Raw genomic sequence first — 27,331 nt, 5'->3', positions numbered from 1 at the left:
CCCTGGGAGCTCTGCCGCACTCAGGCACCCCCGGTCTTTCTGTGACCCCGAGGGTCCTGAGACCACACTGTCCCGTGAGGATTCCACCCCCCACTTCACCACCAGAGTGACGTCCCTCAGCGGAGCAGACTCTAAAAGTTCCGATTTTGTGCTCCACGGCTCTATCACTTGCCAGAAGCCGCCGATGGAGGCCCCTCCCCCGCCGTCTATCCTCCGGAATATCGCCTCGGATTCACTTCTCCGCACGTCCTACCTTCCAGAAAGTGGTCGCTTTTCTGTTCAGAGAGTTGTTGCTCTTCTTTTCTTCGATCTCCTGTTGAGTTCGTAGGTGTTCAGAATGGTTTGATCCCTATCCAGCTGAATTCCTGAGAGGAGAGGAAATCCAGGTCTCCTACTCCTCTGCTGTCTTGCTCCTCCTCCCTGCAGTGTGTTCTTTATTTAAATTTAAACATTTGAAAATCTAGTTTGCTACAGTGTGTTTCAACCGTGACCCTTGCTGGCCGTGGGTAGTATTTTAAAGAGTCTTTGCCAATCTGATAAGTGTTTGAAATTTATTTTTTATTGCTAATGATATCCATAAGTTTAATAGCTGTGTTCATGTCTTCTTTTATGGGTTTCCTGCTCATGTCTTTGCCTGTTTTTCTATTAATCTCTTCCTCATCTTCTTGCTGATTTTTTAAAAGCTATTATTATACACTGAAGTTAATAACCTTTTGCCTGTTAGTTATGTTTAAAATATTTTAATGTTTTATTATTCACTTAAAATTTTTTCCTTTGAAAGGATTTTTAAAAAGTTTTTATTTAAATTCCAGTTAGTTCACATACAGGGTGATATTAGTTTCAGGTGTACAGTTAGTGATTTGACACTTCCATACAACACCTGGTTCTCATCAGGACAGGTGCCCTCCTTCATTCCCATCACCTGTTTTCCCCATCCCCACCCACCTCCCCTCTGGTAACCAGCAGTTTGTTCTCTATAGTTAAGAGTCTGTTTCTTCATTTTCCTCTTTTTTCCCCCCATGCTTATTTGTTTTATTTCTTAAATTCCACATATGAGTGAAATCATATGGTATTTGTCTTTCTCTGACTTATTTCACTGAGCATAATACTGTCTAGTGACATCCATGTCATTGCAGATGGCAAGATTTCATTCTTTTTGGTGGCCGAGTAATATTCCATTGTGTGTGTGATATATATCACATCTTCTTTATCCATTCATCATTCGATGGACACTTGGGCTCTTTCCATAATTTGACTATTGTAGATAATGCTGCTATAAACATCGGGGTGCATGTATCGCTTCAAATTAGTATTTTTATATTTGCGTAAATACCTAGTCATGCAGTTGCTGGGTTGTAGGGTAGTTGTATTTTTAACTTTTGGAGGAACCTCCATACTGCTTTCCATAGTGGCCGCACCAGTTTGCATTCCCACCAACAGTGTAAGAGAGTTCCCCTTTCTCCATATCCTTGCCAACACCTGTTGTTTCCTGTGTTGTTGATTTTAGCCATTCTGACAGGTGTGAAGTGATATCTCCTTGTGGTTTTGATTTGTATTTCTCTGATGGTGAGTGATGTTGAGCATCTTTTCATGTGTCTGTTGGCCATTCATATGTCTTCTTTGGGAAAATGTCTGTTCATGTCTTCTGCCCATTTGTTAATTGGAATATTCATTTTTTGGTATTCACTTTTAAATTGTATTTAAAAAGCTAATTTTGGTATTAACTCTATAAATATTTTTATGGGTTCTGCCTTTGATGTTGTGCTCCTGAAGATTTTTCCCACACCTGGATCTGATATGCATTAAATATATTTTATTCTGTACAGTTGCTATATCAGAATCATTTAAGGTCATGCAGTCCTATGGAGATAGCAAATTGAATTTGTTCATGCTGCTCTCCCCTCTAAGGCTGTCTAAAGCCAACCGCCCCTCTGGTAAAGGGTTGGTTCTGGGGCTGACAGGCCGGTCTGGAGAGAGGATTCAGGCTCTATCAGCTCCTATGGAGACTGTGCATTAGGATAAAGGCTCAGAGCTTTTCTCTGTCTGGGAAGAGAATGGGGATTAGGGGCAGTTCTCCTGGTGCCCTAGGAGACGGCTCATAGCCAGCTGGTTCTCTGGGGGCCTCCCGGGGCCTTGGTCATGCCTGCTCCTTTCCGTGGCTGACATGGTGGCCTCTTGGAGCAGCTTTGAGCAGCATCGTGTACCTGAGAGCACAGAGACAGCGCATTTAGTCCCAAATCAGGAAGGGTCCTCAAGGAGCTTCCACCACAGACTCAAGTGGCTTTCTTAAGCTGAAAAGAAATGGGGCTTTCCAAGCAAAAATGCAGTGGATGAGTTGAAAGCAATGCAAGGGGACGAAAGACCGTGGAACACAGTGGAGAACCACAAAGTGTCAGTCACGAGGGAAATGCTGAGAGCCGTGGGGAGCAGATGGGGGGCGGGGGGCGGACCTAGTGTTCAAACAGCAGCAGCAGGAGTAGCAGGGGTGGAGGGAGAGGAGTGGATGGGGAGGAGGCCGCAGCGAAGCAGCTCTGACTACAAAGCCTCCTTGAATGAGCACCAGGCTGAGCCTGACAGGGTCCTAGTCGGGACCGGTGAAAAAAGACACGAGTGGAGACGTACCCATATTCTGGTAAAATGTCTGACTTCTAAGGGTCAAGATGAAAAGCTTTCCTGAGTTGCCACATTCTGGCCTTTGAAATGTCTAGTTTTCAACAAAAAATGTGCAACACAAACCAACAGGAAAGTGTGGCCCGCGCACATGGAAAGAAAGTCAATAGAAACAGTCTTTTGGGGCGCCTGGGTGGCTCAGTCGTTAAGCATCTGCCTTCGGCTCAGGTCATGATCCCGGGGTCCTGGGATCAAGCCCCACATTGGGCTCCCTGCTCAGCAGGGAGCCTGCTTCTCCCTCTCCCTCTGTCTACCACTCTGCCTACTTGTGCTCTCTCTCTGTCAAATAAATAAATAAAATCTTAAAAAAAAAAAAAAAAAGAAACGGTCTTTTTAGGAAGCCACATTTGTAGACATTTACTTACATCAGCTGGCATATGTACGTTCACAAATTCTGGGTGGAAGAAAAAGTAACTCACGTGGGAAGACAGGTGGATAGCAGACTTTTCTTCCATAATTCTTGATTCTGTAAAATAGTGGAGATATATATATATATGATATATATATGATATGTCATATGTGTTATACTGTATGTAATATAGTATAATATAATATATATATTTTAGCCTTTATATTTGTTTTCACATGGAATTGATTTTGGTGCATTGATTGAGGAGGGATCTGAATTTGCCCTTTTTCTTCCTAATTTACCTGTCGTCCTGAAGAATTTCTTGAATGATTCACCACTTTCCCATTGATGTAAGTGGGAAATATAAACATGCATATACGAAAGGTCTAACTTAAAACTTTTTTTATTACCTATAAATAATAAATATATGTAATTTATATAAAAGCAATTTATATAACATGTTTTTTTCTAATTTTATTGAGATGTAATTGACATATTACCGTATAGGTTTAAGGTGCACGGCATCATGGTTTGACTTACATGTATTGTGAAATGATTTCCACTCTAAGTTCATAACATGATTTTTTTAAAGAGTTATTTATTGGGGGGGGAGAAGCAGAGGCAGAGGGAGAGGGAGAATCTCAAGCAGACTCCTTGCTGAGCGTGGAGGCTGACATGGGGCTTGATCTCATGACCCTGAGATCATGCCCTGAGCCAAAATCCAGAGTCGGCTGTTTAACCGACTGAGCCCCCCAGGTGCCCCCACAACATGATTTTTAAAGGAGGATGGCCACATGCCAGTATGCAGTACCCGACTTGCACAACCATACAGGAGATGGCCCAGGAACAATGATGTAATAAACAGTACTCACCCTGGAGCTTATGAAATGCCACATTATCAGTAGCCCTGAAGCTACTTGTGTGTCCCTTTCTTGTCACATCCTCTTGTCGGCTCAGAAGTAACCACAGCAAAAAGTGAACTTTGGGTCTCTACTGCCTTTAGCCTCTTGAGTCTGTATTTCCAAATCACAGATTATGTGGCACCGTTTCTGAATTGTATACAAATGAAATCATACTGTGTCTATTCTGCTCCATGTTGTGGTTTGAAATTTCATCTCTGTCGATGTGTGAAGCTGAGATCATTCCTTTTTCCTGCTCTATTGTGTTCCAGGGCACAAATACGCCATGACTGATTGATCCGCCCTTCCGTGGATGGTTTCTTTTTATACAGTGTTAGCTTTATTTTGCTTATATTTTATTTAGGAACTTTGCGTTCATTTTAAGAGTGAGGTTGAGATGTAATTTCTTTGTTGCATTGTTCTTGCCTGGTTTTGTTATCAAGGTGATAATCTCATGAATTATTGAGGGTTTCTCTTTTTCTCTTTTTTAAAAGTTTTTTTTTTTTTTTAAGATTGGAATTATTTATACTTCAAATGTTTTGTAGAGCTCACCTCTAAAACTTTCCGGATGTATTGTTTCCTCCATGGGAAGAATGTTAAATACTGATTCTATTTCTTTAATGGTTAAAGGACCATTGAGATTTTCTGTTTTTTTTTTCTCCAAGAGTCCATTTTCATCATTTAGATTTTTGTTTCTAAAACATTTTCATGTCTCCCTAATATTTGAAACATATTGGCGTAATCGTTTTCTTAAGTTCTGAGATACGTTATCTTGTTAGGGCTCAGTCCCCTCTCTGTCCTCATTGCCACCGTTGGTTCTCTGCTGGGTATTATAGTAGCCTGCTGGTCTCCTGGCCTTCTGTCTCACCCCTTCCTATCTAGTCTCCGTAATCATAGTCTCACTTGTCTACTTAATATCCCTCTGGTGCTTCCCAAGGAAAAGCACGGATTTCTGGATCTGCGCCACCAGACTCCCTTCACCAGCCCATGCCTGCCCCTCCGGCTTCCTCTGGCTTCTCTCTCCTTCTGTGCTCCAGCCACACGGGGCCACGTCCAACCTGCCCTGTTCTTTCTGGTCTCCTGGTTTGTCCACACTGTTTATCATGCCTGCGTTATTCTAGAAGGCTCTGTTCCCCCATTCTTCTCTCCATTATCCTAATTCCTCTTTGTTCTTTGCCTCTCAGCGTGGTGGCTCTTGTGTTCACGATGCATTCTGTGACCTCCCTCCTCCCTCCTCCGCCTCGTCCCTCTCGTATGTTCCCACAGCGTTCTGAGCCCACCCAACCCGACACGGAGAGCTCCCGAGGGCATGGACTGTGCCTTGTGGGGGTCTCTGAGGCCTAGCACAGTGCATGCACAGGGGAGGGACTCGGGACATGCTTGTGTTAACGCTTCCATTAAAAACGTGTTTTGGGGACTTTGTGATGATAACGATCATGGTATCAGACACCGTGCAGCTTCCTAACAATTTAAAGAGCACTACCATTTGCATTATTTTATTAAGTAGTTGGGGGAGGTGTACGGTTTTCACCTCCATTTTAAAGGTGAGGAAACTGAGTCTCGGACAGCACAAATGCACCTTAAGTGAGTGAGCTCCCTCTCCTTAGTTGCGGGGACGGGGTGAGGTGGGGGGGGCGGAGAAAAAGGTAAACGTCCACAGCATTCACTCTTTTATCCTGAAATCATTCTGTGTTTTTCTTTTAATGCTGGGCTTCACAAGGCTGTATCTGAGGGGCCTTTGAGTCACTAAAGGAGTCACTCTGCTATTCTCTCCTGGGCCTGCTTTTGGTTTAAGAAAATGCAATGACTCTCATTGAGAAGGATGCTAGAGTTTTCCTTTGACTGCTGGGTATTTTTTTTTTGTGTGTGTGCAGGAGACTTTCTAAAGTCATACCAACAATATTCCTTTGATAAATTACAAAATATAGTAAACAAACAAAATTACCACACCTTCATCTTCTTGCCTGGTTTTCCTCCAGTCGTGCGGAAGTTTGGAGCTCACTGAGGCCAGTCCTCCTGTTTAACGATGTGGTGAGCAGGACCTGGAGACCGGAAGCCTGTCCCAGGAACTGCACGGTCTTCTGTGGAGGTGGGCTGGAGCCTGGTCTCCCAACTGCAAATCTGGTCCCCTTTCTAAACTTGAGTATCTATCACCGATCGTAACAGGTGTCCAGTGTCTTCAAGTGTGGCTGGTGTACGAATGTGATTCTCCACGTATCTGGTACCATTAGTAAAACTAATCCTATGTTTACTTAGGACTGAAAACGATTTGACGTTTTCATGTCAAACAAATATGAAATGGTATGGTGATGTTTGAAGCACTCAAAAGAAATGACTTATCATTCCATATATCATTAAGAAACTAAAATTGGACCTTAAAATATATCAACTTAAATACATAAACCTGTATCTCAACTACACCCCACTTGGGTCAAAGATTATAGTTTGTATCTCTCTCTCTCTCTTTTCCTTTTGTAACTAAAGGTACTGCATTTGTAGTAATTTCTTCTGCTGATTTATGGTTCCAATATGGCTCTTTTACCACTGGGGTTGATGTTATCATCTTAATTTTTTAAAAAGGATTTATTTATTTGAGAGAGAAACAGAGCACATGCGAGCAGGGGGAGAGGCAGAGGGGCAGAGAGAGAGAGAGGGAGAGAGTCTCAAGCAGACACCCCGCGGAGTGTGGAGCCCAGCACAGGGCTCCATCTCACGACCCTGAGATCACGACCTGAGTCAAAACCAAGAGTCGGATGCTTAACTGACTGAGCCACCCTGGCGCCTCGTTAGCATCCTAATTTTATAAAAGCATCACCTTTTGTTTTCAAGACGTCCTTAGCATTTTATGTGAAAAACCTCCAGTTTTTGTGTAGTTTGTGGAAATTAGCGTGAGGCCACTTTATACACATGGACCAAAGACACCCTGCCTGTAAATCACTATCTTCCTATCGTCTGGCTTGTTTAAGAATTCCTAAAGGCAGGAGCATCCCCACAGCATATTTGGCAGTTCTGCTGACGTGTTAGCACTGAAGACTTCCTGCCCTGCTAAGCTTAGAAAAACAAACCGGCTTATGATGAATATAAATGTTTTTCACAGTATGTGCAAACAGCACATTTCTGTCTTTTTCTTCTCTTGGAAGGCTGCAGTTTGAAAGCCTGCATGATTTCAGCCACACAGACGAGCTGTTTCCTGAAAGAAACAAAGCTGTGGGGGTGAGAAAAATCTTGAATAAACATGAATATGTCCCCGGCATGTTTCTGGACTGTGTCAGGTTGGGTGGTGTCTCATTGCCAAATCAGGAAGAGCTGGGAATGCTTTTTTTTTCCTTTCCCTTTTTCTTTTACTTTATTTCTTTCTCTTTCTTCTCTCCTTTCTTGATTTCTTTCTTGCTACTGAGTTAATGCAAATTCATGCATGAGGTACACACACAGATTTGCCTGATACCCAGGAATGGGCTCTGAGGTTGACAACAGAGAGAGAGAGCATGCCCACATAAGTAATCAGTTGCCAACGAGTGGTGTTTTCGGCACCCTTTACTGTGCTCGTGTTATTGGGGTCCGGGCGGGTCGGGCTGTGGCTCACTGGAAGCAGGAGATGTTGGAACAACCAGGGAGGAGCACTGGGGCCTGGCCGGGCTGGAGTTGGTTGGCTGTGAACGCAGAGAGGCACCTGGGGCCAAGGAGCAAAGGGTCACACCGCTGCTCTAGGTAGGAGCAGATGGGTCCAGAGCCCTGCAGATCCCAGCTGGGGTCTCAGACAATGCAGACATTTCGAAACATCCAAGAAAAATGGCAGGCTCCAACTTGTCAGTTTAGAAAATCAGAAAAAGAAAAAAAAAAAAAGTGATTCCACAAGGCACTTTGATCTACCTGGGCCTACCCTGACCACTCTGTTTCTTTATTTTATTTTTTAATTTAAATTCAGTTAGCGAAAATATCATACATCATTAGTTTTTGATGTAATGCTCAATGATTCATTAGTTGTGTGTAACACCCAGTGCTCATCATATCACGTGCTGACCACTCTGTTTAGAACTGCAATTTGTACTCTCCCCCAATTCTTTTCCCATGTGATGTAGTATACATTTTACTTCTCTCTTCTGTTCATTTTCTGCTTCCCCTCATTAAGACTGTAAGCTCCTTGGGAAAAGTGATTCTAGTCTGTTTTGTTGACTGCTGAATTCTGTGTGTCACAAACAGCCTTGGCGTGTAGTAGGTGCTTAATAAACACACGTGGACTGAGTAACCGGATAGACGCCACAAACCCAAGAGTTGCTTGGACACGCCAGGCTTTGGGGATTTCCCCTCACCACCACTTTGGTAAAATAAAATACTTGTTTGTACTCGATTTAAAAAGCAAAGATGTCTTTTCTCTGCCAGAGAGATAATCATGAGTGTTAGCGGTGAAGAGGCTATGGGAAAAATACATCCTTCACTTTCGGATCAAAGTGCAGATTCCCGTGCCCACGCTGGGCCTGAGAGTTTTCCTCCCTGAGCACTGAAGCCCCATCAAGGAGTGGGGGGGGAGTCGCAGAGACGGCCCAGAACAGTTCCCACTCACAGCATCCTCACCAGCAGCTCAGGGTCCTCAGAAACCGGGGGTCCCCTCTTCTGCTGACTTCCGGGGCGCTGCCTGCCCAGTGGGACCGGACCAGGAGGAGGAGTGCGCGGGGAGAGGGACGGCCTGGGTTAGCGGGTTTGCAGTCTAGTCAGGTTTGAGGTGACCATCCATCTAGTTTTTTCTTTTCTTTTTTTTTTTTAAAGATTTTGTTTATTTATTTGACAGAGAGAGACACAGCGAGAGAGGGAACACAAGCAGGGGGAGTGGGAGAGGGAGGAGCAGGCTTCCTCCTGAGCAGGGAGCCCGATGTGGGGCTCGATCCCAGGACCCTGGGATCATGACCTGAGCCGAAGGCAGACGCTTAACGACTGAGCCACCCAGGCGCCCCATCTAGTTTTTTTCTTTACCAGTGAGCCCTGTTCAGGGGATACAATATTCAGTGTTTTTCCCCTGAGGTATTTTAAGGTAGAGTTATTTCCATGTGACATTTTGCTAATTGAGGCTGGTTCCAGTGGGTCAGCTTACTTCAAGGTCTTGAAAAATGAACTCTTAAGTAAAATTTTTTTGGGGGGGTGGGTCCAGCAAAAGAGGAGCTGTATTGTGTATATTGGCAGGGGAAGACTTTCGTTCCTCTCCCCATTCAGACTAATAGTGGAGTTTTTAAAGAACCCCCTTGTGAAATGCCGGTCTGGTATATTCAGCCAGAGTGTTTTGGTCTCTCTGGTGGACAGAATATTCAGGCATCAGTCATGCAGGGCTCTGTGGGGGCGGCGGGGGCGACCTGTGTGGCTTTGTCTGGGAAAGAAAGGGAATTGGTGAATGTCTTCCATGCACAAAGCCCAGCGCTGAGCCCTGAAGAAGGTTCAGAGATGTAGAGAGGTATTACGACTCCATTCTCAAAGCTTTTCTCCTTTCAGGAAACTGAATGATGAAATCTGTTCCAGCAAGATCTTTTCACCCATGACTCTTGGTTCTGCTTGGTGCTGACTAAAGATGTGTTTACCAGTGTGTGTGTGTGTGTGTGTGTGTGTGTAGGGGGAAAAGGGAGAGAAGGAGAGGAAGAGAGAAAATGAGAGAGAGAGTACATGTTTAGTGGCAGGCAGACTAGTACTATGAATGATGTTTATTGGATCCAAATTCCAGTTTGCTAAAGAGAGTCTTAATGTGACAAATTCAGGGAAGGACCTTCTTTGTGGAACAGCTCACTCTGAATATGCACGCCCATAAGGCACACCCCACCTCACAGCTCTAGGAGGGATCCAGAAGTGTCTGCCGCTCATATTTCTTTTGAAAACGTGACTCAGAGTTGAAGCTGAAGTTTGAAACTACATGGTATTTTGGGCAAGGCATACTCAGATATTTATCCAAATATTCAGTCTTTCAACCCAGCAGAATCAAGAGAACATATTAATTAGTTGATGGTAAATAGGGAAGACAAATCTTAAATCCCTAGCATAAATTTTTAAAAACTAACAAAAAAATGTGAAAACTAATTTTCTTTCGGCCCACTTTTCCAACCTTGCCAAAGTAAATGTGTGTGTGTGTGCTTTACATATATATGGGTTTCACATATATAAATTGTGAAAAGTCTTGGAGTGATGACATCCTACTTGAAAAAACAAAATGGAAGGGCTTTTTTTTTTTTTTTTTTTTAATTTTTAAACAACCATTGCAGGTTCAAGAGACAAAATGCACATCATACTTTTGGGAGCAAAAATGTGGTTGGTATGCTGAACTTAAATAATATTGGTTAACTTGATTTTCCCCTATGGGCTCTGGCAGGTGCACACTGTAAGGTTCTATGTGCTAGCCAGGCCAGGAGGAACGACCCCCAGGACCCTGCAGAGAATCTGGTCCTTGCAGACTGTCCCCAGGACCTGTGTGTTCTGCCTGCTCTGCATGCGAGGCGCACTTCTAGACTCATCCAACATTACCATTTGGAGGAGCGGTCCCAACCTCCCATCCATATAGTGAATTCGCCCCTATGGATCTTGGTTGCTATGAATCAAGATTGGCTTCCTGGGCATTAATGTTCCAGATGGGAACCTTAACAGTTTCCTGCTAAGCGCTGGTGTCAGGAGGAGGAGTCCTTCCTTAGTGGCTCTGGGCCTTGCCTTTGTGCGCTTAGCTTCTGTCCCAACCTACTAAGATCTGTTGGGATCTCGGTTCTTCTGTCTCACATCTTCATGCCCTGTCTGTGTCACTGCAGATGTGAAGCATCTGGCAAGGTGTTTCTTGAATCCCCAAGTGGCCAACAGGTGGACATCTGAAATGAGGGGACTGCGATTGGGTAAAGTCACCGTCAGCCTGGAGACGGGCTCTTCTTGGCTTGGTAAAGGACCTGGGTCTCAGCCCTGCTCCTCCTCAGTATTTGTGGCAGTGACAAGGATGCGGATAGAGGGCATGCTGCTCAAATTTGGGCTGATGTATACAATGATAGGACAGTGATGTGTATACTGGGAGACAGAGTCAGGATCTGGAGTGATGGGCCAGGTCTAGAGGATGGGGATCAGTGCAGTCGGGTTCTCAGCGTGCAGAGACATGGCTTCGTGGTGGCACATGGGGAAAAGACTGGGTGGCCTTCACTGACCGCAAGTCTGTAGGGGTTAGCGGGGTGGTGTTTGGCTGCGTTCACACTCTGGAGGGAGGTGCGTGCTCCATGGGTGTGCTCAGACCAAGCTGGGAGAAGTGTGTAACCTAGCCTGTTGCATTTTTGTGGGAATCACATTGTATTTTTTCTTAACTGGTCACTGCCTGACCTTTGAGGCACAAGGGGCCCCATTCTCTACTATAGGGACACCCTCTTCGCCCCTGTTTCTCTCTCCTTCCATTATATCAGCCAAGCCTTTTGCTCAGTCCTGGTAGGCATTCTCCATCCTTATGGGGTACAGATCGAGGCCTGGGACACTGAAATCTTGTTCTCAAATTGGCATCATACGGTTATTTCCTCCTGCCAGAGTCAAAGTCTTCAGCTGGAATGGGAGCTGGACATGCAGCTGCATCCCCAGGTCTCAGATTCATGGTCCTTGGAGGGGCTGTTTGGATTCCTCCTGACCCCATCCCTGGTGACTCGGCAGCTGCAGACAGGGGCTGGGGGGTGGGCGGGGGGATGATGCATTTTGGCAGCGTCTCTCTGGGCCCTGGATCTGTGCCCTGGGAAGATTGCACGCTTCCTGGCCCAGCTTTCCTCCCCCCCACCTTCCCTTCCACTCTTGCTACTCCAGGGCCTGGCCTCTTGGGTCACCTCCCCCTGCCAGGAGCCGAGCACGCCACCTCCCTGACATGTAGGAAGTCCGCTTCCATCTGGGTGAGGATGTCGGCGCTTGTTCTCGGAGGCCTGTTATCGGCATGGCACTTGCTTTTGGAAGCCACCAGTGAACTCAGCCAGTTCTGCCGAAGGAAGGCCCGGTTCTTCTCAGACTGTTTCCCACTGATGGAGGCAGGGAAACGGAGCAGAGGCGACTTTGCACTCAGCCGCTGGGAGCCCGTGTGCCCCTGGTCACATCACCTACCCTCCTGTGTCTTGAAATGACACAACGGCACCCACCTCAAAATGAGACGAAATGAGACCATTCTCACAAATATCACCTCACAGCTTGATCGCCTTCTTTCCCGGCTTTGTTTCCAGAGGGCCTCTCGAGACTCCTCTGTTGGGCGGTTGGGGGTGTTGCAGGAGAAATGCCTGCTCCAGGAGAGGGGTGGGGATTCGAGTGTCTCGGTTTCTTGCATTCTGTAATCCTGCGACTCACATGCTTACTGGGCTCAGACTCTGGAATTCACCTCAGAATGTATGTGTTTGTGGAGGGAGGGGCGGGGGGTGCTGTGGGAGAGGATGCTAGAAGAGCAGTGCTGGTGGCTGGGGCACCTCAGACCTCAGCTGGGGAGCAGTGGGCCACTTCTGACCAGTTTGGTGTCTGTGAACTTGCTAGATTTTGACAGATCCCTGTTGCCTTGTAAGGGAGTGAGCTCCCCATCACTAAAGGTATTCAAGTAGAGGCTGTAGGGCATCTGGCAGGATTTTTGAGGTAGACAGACTGGATTAGGTGACTGAGAGGGGCTTTTCAAGTGCTGGGCATTCATAATCGTGGGATGCCACAGCAAGCGCTTTCAAATTTCAAACAGCCATGGTGGTGCGCTTTGACCTTGGTGCACCCTTGCCGCAATGGAGGGAAAGGACTTGGATTGCAGCGGAGCTTGAGAATCAACTCTTGAATGATCAGAAATTTACTGAGGAGTAAAGATTTTGATAAAAAGAGATAAGTATAAAGTCTTCATTGTTTATCGGTAGTGAGTGGGATGAGGGGGTGGAGAGAATCTGCTGTTGCCCAGGGACTAATGACCTTGAACCGCACAGGTGGGGTTGCTGAGGAAGCACCCTGTCCGGCTTAGGTCAGGTAGTGCAGCCCACCAGTCTTCCTTCCTTATTGCCCACACACCTGCGGTGGGGGATGGGCAGACGTGATAGAGACGCTGTTCTCAGCCTTAGGGAACTTCCTCCAAAATGCAACACCTCAGTGGGCCTGGGAGGAGAGGCAGAAGCCTGGGATAGGAATAAGACATAGGGCAAACATACCTCATTTTACCCAATCTGAATTTAAGCAGAGAAAAGAAAGCTCATTGGAGCTAATTAAATGTTTGTAGATGTGTTTAATAGTGTGGAAACAGAGTCATGAATCCTCTGATCGCAGAGAAGTGTTAAGTGGTGTGACAAAAGGAACCTTCAGAAGATTCCATGCACAGCAGGCCTAGGACAGTCCCGCCCTGCCGCAGAAGGCAGCAGTTTGGGAGAAAATGTGGGTGGCCCGCTCTTCCAGGCGTAGGGCAGTTGCAGAGGGGCCCAGGAGAGAGCCAGCTGGGAGGTAAGAAAGCTTAATTGGGAAGTGGGATGACAGACACGGGTGGATGATCTTGGGACCCAGTAGAAGGGTGTCCAAGGAGTAGGCACAGGGAAGATGGAGGGTCAAAATCAGGGGTCTGCCGGTGGGTGTGGTGTGGTGTGGTGTAGACTTACATGGACCAAGGGCCGTCATCTTTATGAAAGCCAGGCTCTCCACGTACGGTTTGGACCCCATTCCTCTGTCTTCTCAAAGGGCTCGACTCCTGCAATTATCTCTCTCGTCTCCTCTATGGTCTCTCTTACCACTAGATGATTACCATAACCAAGCACACATGCTCCCATTTCTCCAATCTTTAAAAATTCTGCCCATACTTCCATATTCCCTCTCGTCATTGTCTTGTTCAAAGTGTCCTTTCCTGGTCTCTTCCTCTTCTCCCATCTGGTCCCCAAACCCATTACCGTGGTCCCTCCCACTCCACTGTACCTATCTTGTCAAGGTCGATGATGACCTCCTTGTTGCCACATCCAGTGGACCCTTCTCTGGCCTCATTTTATTCAATATCTCGGGGACATTGAAGGTAGTTGGCTACTCTCTTTGATGCTGAATCCTTCCATGACCCAATATTTCTTTTTTTTGTTTATTCTTCTCTAAGTGATTACCAGTTTTAACCTCTTTGGCTTACTCCTTCTCTACTCACCTTCAGACGTCAGCATTATCGAGGGCCCCAGACAAAGCCCTGTAGTTTGTCACACTCTTTCTCTAGGGAGGGTCCTTTCAGGTAGGATGACTGTGAACACGTGAGTGTATGTATGTATGAAAATGTCAACGATGATTTCCAAATCTCTGTCTTCAGCCTTAGACTGCCCTTCTGAGCTCCAGACTTGTGTATTAAATGGCCAACTCAAGCTCTCTGCATGGATGTCTCCTAGGCATCTCAGACTTCACATGCCTCAAACAGAATTATTGCCTCCCTGCCCTCTCTTCCTGCCAGGGCTGCCCATCCATGGCATTCCTTTAGAGCCTGTTGCTCAAGCCTAAACCCCAGAAATTGTCCTTGATTCCTCCCTTCTGCTCACCCATCAGCAAGTCTTGTAGGTTCTACTTCTCATCCATTCAGTTCTCCCCTTCTCCACTGCCATCATCCTTGTCCAAGGAATCATCCCTTCTCTCCTGGATTAGTGCAACAGCCTTCCAACTGGTCTTTATGGTTCCATTCCTGCCCCCTTCTAATCCATTCTCCATGAAGCAGTCAAGGTTTGAGATATACCTGGTGGTTCTCTAACCCCTTGCCTGGGCCCACAGCGCTCTGCATGTCCTACCTCTTCCATTCTTCCTTTTCTTCCTCTCTCTCTGCTCTCTTCCTTGTCCACCTGGATTAGCCTCACTGACCTCTCCTTTCTGCAGACTCAACTTACCCTATATCACCCTATTTATTTCCTTTATATCACTTAGAACTTTAATTCTCTTGTTTACGAGTTTATTTACTTATTATGGGTCTCCATTAGAATGAAACCTCCATAAATTTGAGGACCTTACCTTTCTTGTTCCTCATCATACCCATAGCTCTTAGAATGGTTCCAGGCATATAGTAGGTGCTCAGTAAATACACGTGGAATGTGTGGTCAGCTAAATATAAAGCACTGTATTCAGGGAGCTGTCTTCAGGTGACGACCCTAGGCTGCTCCCAGCCCCCCACTCTTTTGTAACTGGATCTGTGTCTTTGCACATGGTTGCTCTCGGGCTCCAGGCCTGGCTTCTGCTCTGTGGTGTGTGGCAAGTCTCCTTAGGCATTTAAAATTATGATTTTATGAATTCTAAAAGCAACAGAAGCAAATCACAACTACCAGCAACTAAATGTTATGGACTGTTTGCTAGGCGTGTTGGTGATCAGTTTATAGGAACTGTCTTGAGATGAAACCCATCGTTGTCTTGCGGTCATGTAGGATTTCCCCTGAGGTTTCCCTAGATGTGTTTGTTTTTAGTGAGAATAACTGGAGTTTGACACATACTCAAACTGCCTAGGAAATATACACAGAAGTAAGAAATCTTATCGTTAAGTTCACCTCCTACTTTCATATGGACATTTTCATTCCCGTCTTACTTTTTTTTTTAAGCCTGTTAAAATTTAAACATTGGAACAGCAGGTCAGAAAGCAGAAGGTAATCACCTGTAGCTACAGTCAAGCCAGAGAGTCTGTGATTTTTTTTTTTTTTTCCCTGTGCAGATAACCACCGAGGAGTGAAAACATGAATACTGGAGAGATTTTTTGCTTTTTCTGGGGTTTCATGTTGAGATCCATAAAGCGGCACTAAAACATGTGAGAGCCAGTTGTCTCTGTGGGGTCTGTGGTATTAGCTCCTCTCCCTTTTCCTTCCCAGGCCACTTATGGCAATAACCTTCAGCAACCGTCAGAGTGCCAGCTGGCCAGGTGTGATGGACACGTTACGCACCTTTGACGGGGCCTGGCCAGACTTCCCTGCCAGACTCTTGACCCCCTGGCACTGCGGCAGGCTGCAGGGGACCTTCCCCCCCGTAACTTCTGGAGCAAAGCTGCCCCCACAGAAGGCGGCATACTAGAGAAAACCTGCCCAAACACAGTGAGGTGACAGGCCTCTGTCAAGGCAGGCCTCGCTGCTCGCCACACCGAACTCCTGAGGCTGATTGTCCTGTTTTCCTCACTTCAGATCAGAGGAATCCAGACTCTAGCAAGAAGTGGTGATTACAGGTTGGAGGGATTAGGGGGTGATTTATATTTTCTTTTGTGTTCATCGGTATCTTTAAAGTTTTCTACAGTGAACATGCTTTTCTTTTGAAGTGCGGAAAAAATTTTGTTTCTCACTCTTTCACCAAACAAAAACAGGAAAGAAGGAAAGAAGGAGGGAAGGATGGGAAAGGAAGAAAGTCCTAGAAACAGTGGATTTGCAACAACAGCCCTTAAGTTAACTGCACTGTAGCTGAATCGCTAGAAGGTTGTGGGCAGTGGGGAGGGGGCAAGTGTCAGGCAATCAATAATGTGTGCGCCAGTTTGAGGTGGACCAGTGGGGTTTCCTAGCCCAACAGCGCCTCACACAGACTCCTGGTGTGTCTCACCTTGGCCTTTACTAAACGAGGTCACTTTCCTTCTGGGGACAGCCGTTAGCGGGTGGGTGCTCTGGGAATCACCCTGCTTCGGGGACTACCTGTCAGGGGGTCCTCATGGGGCCTTATTTGTAACCAGGTGACCTTGTCTTTCAGGCCACAGCAGAGAAGTCCCCCGGAGCCTACTTCCTTCCTGAGTTTGCACTCTCCCCCCAGGGAAGTTTTCTTGAAGACACGACGGGGGAGCAGTTCCTCACGTACCGCTACGACGACCAGGTAAGAACCTCCTGAAAGAGCCTCCCTTTGGCTTTGCCATCTGCCAATGGGCAGGAAACGGTTTCTCAAAAACAACTTGAAAATAATCATGTTTTTTTCCCCTTGGCACAACTAGTTCAATAAGCCATTGACTCTCTGGAAGGATCCCAAGACCTCTGGGCTGCCCACGCTTGCACAAACCATTTCCTACACAGTGTGTGGTTATTGCTCTGGTCGGGGTGTCGGCTTGAGTCACTTTTTCTTATTTTTATCGGAAATCTGTGGTAGATTCGTTCATTTTAGTGATCACCAAATTTATTTATCATCTGAAATTATCCAAGAGTACTGTTTTCTGATTAAGCCTCCCTCTCTTTGCCCTCCTGGCTTTTATTCCCTTTCTTTCACCAGTGCCAACATTGGTCTTTTTGCCCATTTTGCAGAAAGGAACAGGGTAGGTGTGCGTCCTCGCGCACTCATGCACGTGTGTGTGTGTTTCAGTTCCTTCATGGCAGCTCGCTGAGGACAAGGCTGTGCTTGGCTGAGGCGCGGAAGCTGGGTACTTGGGACTGACTCCCTTCCACTCCCAGCTCACGCTGATGCCTTAACAGCGTGAAGGGTCGTGCGTGTCTCTGAAATCACTCACCACTCATTGGAAGCAGAGCATGTCCACTCTGCCAAATGCAGAGGTTTCTAGCTGGTGGGGCCGGAGTTCAGAGGGCGGTCGGGTGGGACTGAAGGTGATGGAGGCCTTGGGTGGACCTGGCAGAGTCTGGCACATGCAGGGTCAGGTGCAGATGCGGAATGGGGCGAGAACGTCTTCTCAGGACACACGATGGGGCAGAGCAAGTGGGCCAGTGACCGAGGTGTCCTCTTCTGTGTGGTCAAGGCCCCACAGCAAGTTCGGGCCTGATTGCAGCATGCTGGTTAGGGGGTGGGTGCTTCTCGGGAGCGGCTGCTCTGGGACGGTCGCTGTGGCAGCGTGTGCAGATGTGGGATGTGACAACGGGGAGCAGGCCAGGCAGGCAGAGTGCTGGAGATGAGGCGGGAGAGTTACCAGGCTGGTGAAGGAGGGCGAGTCGGGTGCCGAGGGTGACAGGAGTGGTGGTCTGACCCCAGCACCCTGCATCCCAGCTCGGGGGGAGGCCCCATTCATTTCCATCCTTCAGGCTGCTGCTGAATGGCCTGCACTTGGGACGTTTGGCTCTGCACCTGGGGTTGGGGTGAGGGGCAGGCTGTGAACCCCGGGTCCCAGCTGTGGGCAGGGAGCTACCCAGGTGCTCAGGACAGTGGTAAGAGGAGACCAATTGTTTAGTAAAAAATCAACATGCAATCAGTTTTCCACGTATCTTGAAAAGTGCGTATGTGAGTCGTTGCTGTGGGGGGCAGGGGCCAGCCCACGTTCACGTAACGGAGCCCAGTGAACACTTCCGATGGGCGTTGGGGCCTGGCTGCCAATGGGGTCTAAGCTATCATTAAGTTGCTTTTTACCCTTCTCCCCGGTGGATTTTTACAGGGCCTGTAATTTATGGCAGCTTTTAATCGAGAAATCAATGATCCAACAGGTTTTCGTGTGAGAACTTCAGGGAGCTAATTGAGAAGGCAGTAGAGGATAAAAGGGGGTGTCTGGAAAATCATGAGCCAGGTACTGTTTAATTAAAGAGTGCTTAATGCCTTCTCCAGGTTCTACGGCTACATTGTATTTATATTTAATATAATAACAATATGCAAGCTGGAAAAAGAGGAAAATAAGCCCCCTCAGCCTTTTCAAAAGGCCTAAAGCAGATCTTAGAAGGGTGTGGCACGCTGTGGGAATCTTGTCCTAAGACACGGTGTTCCAAAAAGCCCCAGCGAACAGCACGTGAACACATTCTGTGTCGCCCCACTGTGCATTTCTCTCAAGGGGAAGGAATCGGGTCAGACTATAGGAAGTCAGTAAGAGCACCTGCTTTCTGCTGGCAGAGGCAAAGAAAACAGGTTACCAGGCCTTTGTACGCAACTAGGTGTATCTCCTGAATGAACTCTAGAACGTGCTCCGCTGGAGAGAATCCAGCACCCCAGGCCTTGGTCCTCTTTCCTCTTAGTGCTGAGCGTGCAGACCGCGTGGTGCTGGCAGGAGCCTCTCAGGCAGAGCGAAACCCAGCTTGAAAAATCCCCGGGTCCTGCAGCACACAATGAAATGTGAAGACCAGTTAAGAACAGAGGCTCTGGGGACGCCCGGGTGGCTCAGTCGTTAAGCGTCTGCCTTCGGCTCAGGTTGTGATCCCGGGGTCCTGGGATGGAGCCCCGCATCGGGCTCCCTGCTCAGCGGGGAGCCTGCTTCTTGCCCTTCCTCTCCCCCTGCTCATGTTCTCTCTCTCTCTCTGTCTCACAAGCTCTGGAGTCAGACTGCGTTGGTTTTGAATCGCTGTTCTGATGCTTGACTTCCTGGGTGACGCTGGGCACGCTGCTTCACCTCACTTCCTGAAGCGACTTCATGCTTCCTGTGTGAGGTGGAGACCTGGATGGTGTCCACCCCATGGAAATGCTTTAGGGATTAAAGGAGGCCATTCATGTAGTCTCTCTGCGTAGGGCCTGCTGCGCGTAAGCACGTGATCTAGCTGTTGTTATGACTCATACGATTTACAAAGACCCCATTCAGAGAATCTCAGATATCCTTGTGCTGAAGGAAAGGAAGAGTATTCTCCACTGACATCGGGGACAATAATTTTTTATGGAGCGTTAGCATGCATATAGTAAAGTACACACATATCTGAACTTTTAAATACCTTTTTACGTTTGGAATCACCCGATTACAGAAACCCAGATCAAGAAACTGAGCATGTCCAACTCCTGGGAAGCTCCTTGTGTCCCTGCTGAAGAAGTATCACCCCTCTGACTTCTGTCACTATCCTAGTTCTGCTTTTTATTTTTGATTTTACATAGATGGGGTCACACCGCACATACCCATAGGTGTCTGGCCTCTGTCAGACAGCATTATGTCTGAGAGATTGGACAAGTTGGTGCATCCAACATAACTTACGGTTCAGTGTCCGTAAGTTGTATCTTTTGGAACAAATTGTCTCGTATTGGAACGCAAGGCAGCAGCTGGGTGGGATGTGGCATTGTTCCCCGCACAGAAGTTCCCAGAGTGTCCCTAAAAGGTTTTCAGTGCCGTCCCTCTGCAGTCCACATCTGGAGAGCGGTGGGGACATTTGTCCGGTGTTGCCCCATCACGTCCAGGGGCTGCTGGAATCCACAGATCCCAGCCTGGCCAGAAACAGGGCCAGGTCTGTGGGAGTGGCCGCCCGGGGCCAGGTATCTACCTGAGGCCTTCGCAGATTTGCGCAGCCTCCTGAAGCCAGAGCGACAGAGAGTGTGTGCTGTCGAGGCGGCAGTCTGGTTCCTGAACTTATAGGATCGGGACTGGCTGGCCAACGATTCTCCTTCCTGCAAAATCGGAAGCCAGCAGGTGCAGGAGAGATACTTGTCTTCAGCAGAGCTCGTAGGACTTCCTAGAGTATTTTATCCTGGCCTACTTTCACGAAGACCTTTCAGGTCACTCTTCCAATGTCTCCTAGGTTAGGTGTCTGGAAAACCAATAACCCCAAGGCCAGTAAAGCACCGTTGTGATGTAGGCTGTTTAAGGAGTCACATAAAAGGTGCAGGGGCCGAGGCAGCTGCTGGTGCCGACAGTAGGGCTGAAGCTGGCGGGGTTAACAGCGCGGCTCAGTGCAAACGGGAACCGTCAGGCAGCCTTCGTCTTGCTTCTGCTACTAATTAGCTTGTAATTTAACAAAGGTTTTCAACATCTTTGGACCTCAGATTCCCCATTTGTTTTGAAAAACAAAGTGACTGGGTTTCATGATCTGAAAGCCTTCCACTCTGAAACAATCTGGTGGTTTTTTTTTTTTTTTTGAAACTACGGATAGAATAGCATACCTTGCAGAGTGTTAATTGGATCATTCTGATCATCGAGGCGGTCTTGCCAGCCGTGCAGTAAACTGTTACTTAGAGAATCATAGAATTTTACAGCTGGTGTAGACCTTGGCTCAAATGCCTCATTTTATGAATAAAAAAAAACCCCAAAAAACCCAGAGACTGCATGTGCAAGTGACCAACTCAAGGACACCCAGACATTTGTTTGAAACAATGAAGACTATGGCACTCCGACCTCAGGCATCTAGCTCCTTCTCTCAAGTGAATCACCCAGAAGATTATCTCCTTTCCTAAAAATCCTGCTTCCACCGTTGGTGTCAACAGAGTCTTGGAGACCTTGGTAGACCCAAGGGAAGGATTTCCTATTCCTGAGTTGCTTCCTTAGCTTGTTCTTTAACTTAGCTCCTTCAGGAGTTAAGAATGATCTCTGCCGATGGCATTTACAAGCATAATCATTATTGCACTAGGAATGATGTTTTTTTCAAAGTCTGGGTGGAACATGGCAGCTCAAGTTAAAATGGCGCTGACTTCCCATTTAGCGAACGTGTCCCCACAGGGGCAGCATCCTGACATTTGGTTGCTTCAGTCATACAAGGTAGTGGACGTGTGTTAGTTTGGGACGAGAGAAGGGCTTGTGGTCCAAAGACTTGATAGCCAGCCTCTGGGGTAAATTCCTTTGTCCTTTCTCATGGTGGTTTTGGAGTGGATCCCTCAGAGGACCTGTTCATAGCAAACAGCTGAATGTCGGCCGGTTCTAGGAAGCAGAGTCTTGAATTCTGCAGTTTGTTCTTGCTCCGTAGCCGATGGGGGCGGGCAGTCACTCTCGGCCTGTGTCTCTTTCTGGGAAAGAAGGTGGTGAGTCTTTCTATCCTCACCTCTAGTTCACTGAAGCTTTCAACTTGGGGCCTCAGAAGTTTATTATGGGGACTGGTGTAAAAGTCTGTTCTAGGCTTAGCCTTTCTTGATTAGAAGTCATTTCTTTCTCTTTTTTTTTTCAAGTTAGCAAAACTCAGGGTGCATGAGTGGCTCAGTCAGTTAATAAGCATCTGCCTTCGGTTCAGGTCATGATCCCGGGGTCCTGGGATCGAGCCCTGCATCGGGCTCCCTGCTCAGCGGGGAGCCTGCTTCTCCCTCTCCCTCTGCACCCCCACCCCCAGCTCGTGCTCTCTCTCTCAAATAAATAAAATCTTTTTAAAAAAAATGTTAGCAAAACTCTTTGTTTTGCACAAATAGTCTTTTATTTTTTTGGTGTTTGTTAGGTGCAGGGAAATGTGGAAGGTGTGTCTTCCCAGACCATGTGGATTTGCTGGACTACGCTTCCTCTTATGGGCAGCCATAGTGGGATAAAAAGAGGTTAAGCACACTTCGAAATTAGTGCCCGTGTTCATTTTCCTAAGGTCTGTGCATTGTCTTTGTTGTGTACATGGTGGTATAAAGTCTACCTTACCAGCTTTAGACTTACAGAACACCGAAAGGCAGAACCAAACTTTAATCACTTGGACTTAGGCATGTGGGACGAGGCTGCGTTTTCAGTTAGTGGTGGGTTCTGACTTCCCTAAAATTAACTGAGGGTAAATTCTGATGTAAGCTTGCAGCCAGTTAGAGAACACCTTGATTTCATGTTGCAGAGGTCCTCGTACACCTGTTTGTACCCATCGTCCCTTCTCCCCGTCACCTTCTCTCTCCTGTGGACTCCAGGGAAGGAGCCCCTGCCTTATCTGGCATACATTTTGTCTCTTACTGCCCACGTTTAAGTGGATTCAAGGTTTTTTTTCAAGTTAAAAATCCTGTTACCTACACTTGGATCTCCTGTTGCTTTCAGTGCGCACTTGATGTTCAAATTCTTATCGTCTCCTGCTTTCTCCTACTCATTTTAGCTTTTATTAAAATCTGACTTCCAGTACCTACCTCCCCCTGCCCCAGCCTCACCTCAGACAGGCGTCCTTTTTAAGAATTTCAGTTACTTTCCCTGAAGTCAAATCCAGACTCTCACGTGACTCATTCCGTGTTTATAAAATCCTGTCTTTGTAAAATCCTAAGGCATTAGGACGCTCTGGATGGAGTCGCAGTTGACTCTTCTCTTGCCTTCCTGTACCACTGACTGCCTATTTGTGTGCTTTCTCCTTTCAAAATGCCTCTCCAATTTGTTTTTTTCTCTACTCTTTCCACTGCCAGGGAGGCAGAGGGCTGGGTGTGGCCCTGACAGGCATCTGGAATTGTAGCGAGTCAGAGTTGGAAGGATGCTCAGGGATTCTGTTTTTTCAGGTGAGGAATCTGAGCCCGAGAGAGGAACAGGGTCTTACCCAAGATCACACAGCCAGAGGTAGCAAAGCCAAGTGTCTGTTCTTTGCCCTTAAGCTCAGTTAAGACATTTTTACATCTAATCTGTGGCAAGGAAAAGTATGAGAGAAATGTTTGAATGAATTTTTAATACTAGTAGTAACAATAATATATTAATAATGAAGTCTTTGTGTAGTCTCATGTCTAAAGTTCTCTTAAAAGTCTGTTTTCTTCTACTATTCCGACAAACCTAATTTTCCCTTTCCTTATTGTAACTATTGATTTATGCATTTTTTTCTAAGGAGAAGAAATCTGTTTGCTGTGAGTACATCTTTCTCAAAGTAACTTCTTCTGAACTTTTCATGAATATCTTGGCGAGGAGCTTCGTTGTGGTTAAACTGTTGGCAGGCCTCAGAAATATCACTTGACATTTCCAAGTTATTTATGTAATAGTTTTTAACTTGGGAAGTGTATACCAACTTCTGAAATTTCTGGTGGAGGAAGATGGACATAGCCCTTGAATGTATAGGGTATTGTCAGCTCCTCTTCCCACCCCCCTGCCCCAATTGAGACGAGCGCTCGCATATTCTCCAGATAGGAGAGTTTCTGTGTTGTTTCTGGCCTGTGTGTATAATGTTTTTAAGCAGCATGCCATTTGAGCTTGAATAGCTCATTCCTTTGTTAGTGAGTAATCTTGGTCAAATGTAGTTATGCTCCTTAAATATTCCAAAGATTTAGCGATCTAATGAGAAAGCGAGCTCATGGTCTGTTAGGAGAAGACAAGAATACGTTAAGTGGAATAACGTGTAGTCTGTTCTCAGTTCAGGCCCAGAGCAAATACATGACCATTGTATATGCAGCAATACGTGCTTTTCTGATTGGCTTTGGCACAGGCAAAGTCTGAATTTCATTATCATTGAGCTTTTTGCAAATCAGCTATTTCTCAAGCATGAAAGAATAGGGTCTGTTATTGGAGACTCAGTATCCATCTTTTGAAGTATGCAGACACTTTCCTCTCCTAATGCTGTCTTCCTGGACTCCTTTTTCGGGGATACTGTGTGATTTTTTTTTTAAATCACTTTCACCGGGTGAGTTGAATGGTACCTACAGGGTGGTGAAGATCAACCGTCCCCGATGCAGCTTCCCCTGCAAGTCGTGAGTGCCCAGAGCCTGGTCCCATCCTGACAAAGCCTTTGCTGCCTGTGCTCAGACATACCTTCTGTCTGACAGCAGGCCAGTCCCGGCTCAGAGATGCTCCATCTTCAAGCACTTTGAGACTAGGTCACTGCAAGCAACCCTAACTGTGTCATCCGCACTCCTTGGACGAAAGCAAGTGCGCTCACCTCTCAACCTCTCTTCTCTGCTACCGAACATGTGTTCCCCTGCAGCGCGCGCCAGGGCTTCTATTCCGCCGTGGCGTAGCAAAGGGAGTGCTTCTGTGAGTGTCTGCCATCTTGGGGAAAGTGCGGGGCTTAGGACAGGGAACTGGACTTGCAGCGTGGCCACAAGGTTGGGGAATAATGGCGGGTGGAGGCTGGATGGAGCCCTGTCATGTCTTTCTTTTGTCAAGCAGAAGTAACGGAGGTTGAAAGAGCCACAAAACAAAGGTGAGTTGATTTGCTGGCCCGGGGAGAGCGAGCCAGGTCAGGCAGGAAAAGACCTTGCTGGTCCTCTCCAAGCTGAAATTGGAAGGGCTGGGTGTAAAGGCAATAATGGAATTTATTCCCTATCATGAGGGATTTCAAGCATTATGTTTTGATTGGCTTATTTGGAGTTTGGAAACGTTTCCTTTTGTTGGGCCAATTCTGGCCTACATCACCAAAGCGCAGGCATGGCTTGCAAGGAGGCTCCTGATGGACTAGAGCTCTGTGCGGCTCGGGTCATTCCGTGGACACTTTCGTCTGCTCCCATGTGGAGCTTTATCTCTCTGACCGTATTTTCTTGGATCTGGACTTGGGGGAGCCAAGGCATCCCCGAGGGCTCGGATGGTGGGAAATGGTGCTGCCGTGTGGATGCCTGGGGCCAGGTGGAGAAGTATCTTGAAAGGGTCTGTTGTGTTACTCTCTATATTGAGTGATCTTTTATAACCCTGTTAATATGAGCCTTATGGGAGCTTTTGTAGGGTGGCCAGCCATCCTGGTTTTGTCAGGACTGAGATGGTGCACGCGAACGGGGACGGTTGGTCATCCAGATTTCCATCCTGGACTTCACTGTCCACTCTTGGGCTGCAGCGCCTGAAGGGGAGTGGGTCGCTCTGAGGTGGGGTGGTGCTGGCTACCATGCTTGGTAGGACATTCCAAGGGCAAGTGGGGGGCACGTGTGTCGCTGTTCAGGGTGCCCCACTGGATGTCCTCTGGGCACTGCCTGCCAGTGGATTTCCAGGCCTGGTTTTATTAATGAAGCTTTCACGTGTCCTTTCACGTGGCTCTTGTCCAACGGCAGCCTCTGCACAAACTGCCCCGGTTCTTGGAACGTCGCCCTCTGCTTCTTACAGCCCCTGCCCCTTCCCTGTCATTTCTGCTGAGCCTTGTTTATCTTCCAGCTCAATCATTACTTCGTTGGGAAAGTCCCCTGATGCCATCCTCACCTTCACTTCCCACCCAAGTGAGACTCAGTCTGCTTGCCGGCTGGCGCCTTCCTTTAGCTTCTAGGGAATTATTTTTATTTATTTATTTGTTTGTTTGTTTGTTTATTTATTTGACAGAGAGACACAGCGAGAGAGGGAACACAAGCAGGGGGAGTGGGAGAGGGAGAAGCAGGCTTCCCGCCGAGCAGGGAGCCCGATGCGGGGCTCGATCCCAGGACCCCGGGATCATGACCTGAGCCGAAGGCAGACGCTTAACGACTGAGCCACCCAGGCGCCCGGGAATTATTTTCTTACATCACTTCCTCCCTCCTGAGCAGAACATGACCTTCCTGGGTGGTGAGGGAGGGAGTGAGGAGAGAAGAAGGTGGGTGTGGTCAGAGAGGGCCCTTGGTTAATTTGAATCTCTAGTGCTAGTCTGGGTGTCTTATTTCTCCAAACAGCAAAGCCTGTGGGCCGCTGCATCATGAACTGTTCCAGGGAAACACGGTCCAGAATCTGAGGTTTGGAGCACTTTCTGCTGAGCCTCATGTCCCCAGGGTCAGCAGTGATAGTCCCAGACAGTGACTGATGGCCTTTAATATTGCCTCTTCCCAGAAACTGTTTCAATTTCTTTGTCATTCTGCACACGCACAGTTGTTTTGGACAGGTTTCCACTTCTGAAAGTTAATAATATGTGGCTGCTCACATGAACAGATTTGAGTTATGTAGAGATTAATGAACTTAACCTAACATACACCTCCCTTCCCAGAGCTGGGTTGAACTAATTAAATACTCTCTCCATCAGTCTTCTTTAACCCCGTTGGAAGTTCTTCCACTGATTCCCTGTCCTCGGTCCCCAGCAGGGTGATTATTTCCTCCTCTGACTCCCCGCAGGCTCTGAGCCCCTTAGGCGCAGGGGCTGTGTCTTTTTATCATCATACTCTCAGATCTGACTCACAGCCTGGCACGTAGTAGTTGCACAGTGAACATTGGCTTACTGAAAGTTACATCCCTTATCAGAAACCTTAAGTGGGTCCCATTTGTTCCCTCCTCTGAGATAGCTCAACCCCTGAATAGCATTCACGTCCCTACATAGCTTGGCCTGGGCTACCTGGCTTCTCTTATCCCTTATTTCTTTTCATGTGCCCAGTGCGCTGATCAAAATGGATGTCCTGCCTTTCCCAAACCTTTGCCTGTGCCAGCCCCTTGGCATGCCAGGCTCGCCACTGAACGTCTGTGATTCCTGCAATGCCCAGCTTCGCTGGCATCTCCTCCATCCAGGGAGGTCCTCAGCCTAGAGTGGTTACTTCCTGCTCTTTGGGGGAACAGTAGCTCATCCTTGCTTGTGGCCCCAAGGTTTCATCTGTGTCTGTAATTATTGACATGGATGTCTTATCTCTTCTGTTGAATTGGGAACAATTCTGGAGCAAGCCTGTGTGACTTCTCTGTCTCCCGTGGACACAGAGCGGAGAAGGTCTGTTTGCAGGGGTGACAAGACTTGACGAAATTCTGATGATAACCTTCATTTCTGAGTTTTCCTTAAGGAGTAAAATAAGTTCTTCAAAAATGTTAATTATCCTTGGTCATAACAAAGAGTCTACCCTGATTTCTTTTCTTGTGTGTATGTGTGTTCATTTCTGTTTTTTACTCTCTACCTGAAACTGAGGAAAGAATTTCTTTCTTCCAAACACTGTGAGTCCAGAGGCTTGGTTGGAGAATAAGATCGTTTGTTTGGGGACACCAGCAGCTCTGCTTCTAATTCTCCACTCTTCCCACATGGCAGGCCACCAAGGACAGTACTCCTACTCCACTTAACTGATGCCTTCTCTTGAGCCCTTCCCTCTGGGAGTTAATGCTGAGAAGTTTTTAATTCTGCAGTGTTCAAAATGGTTGAGCAGACTTCCCTTTCTGATTAGGAAA

The 27,331-nt window shown here is 47.1% G+C and overlaps 1 protein-coding gene across 2 annotated transcripts in view; it reads left to right on the top strand.

The window, feature by feature from the left end:
* ADAMTSL3 (ADAMTS like 3) overlaps window positions 1-27,331 on the top strand; it is a 344,500-nt gene that overhangs the window by 37,786 nt on the left and 279,383 nt on the right. For both annotated transcript variants that reach the window (XM_036072905.2, XM_078078809.1), the window contains exon 3: window positions 16,552-16,671. In XM_036072905.2, the coding sequence (XP_035928798.2) occupies window positions 16,552-16,671 (120 nt within the window). The remainder of the gene's footprint in view (window positions 1-16,551; window positions 16,672-27,331) is intronic.

The sequence above is a fragment of the Halichoerus grypus genome, chromosome 8 (genome assembly GCF_964656455.1).
Source record: "Halichoerus grypus chromosome 8, mHalGry1.hap1.1, whole genome shotgun sequence".
Taxonomy (NCBI): domain Eukaryota; kingdom Metazoa; phylum Chordata; class Mammalia; order Carnivora; family Phocidae; genus Halichoerus; species Halichoerus grypus.
This window is presented reverse-complemented; position numbering and strand designations above follow the sequence as displayed.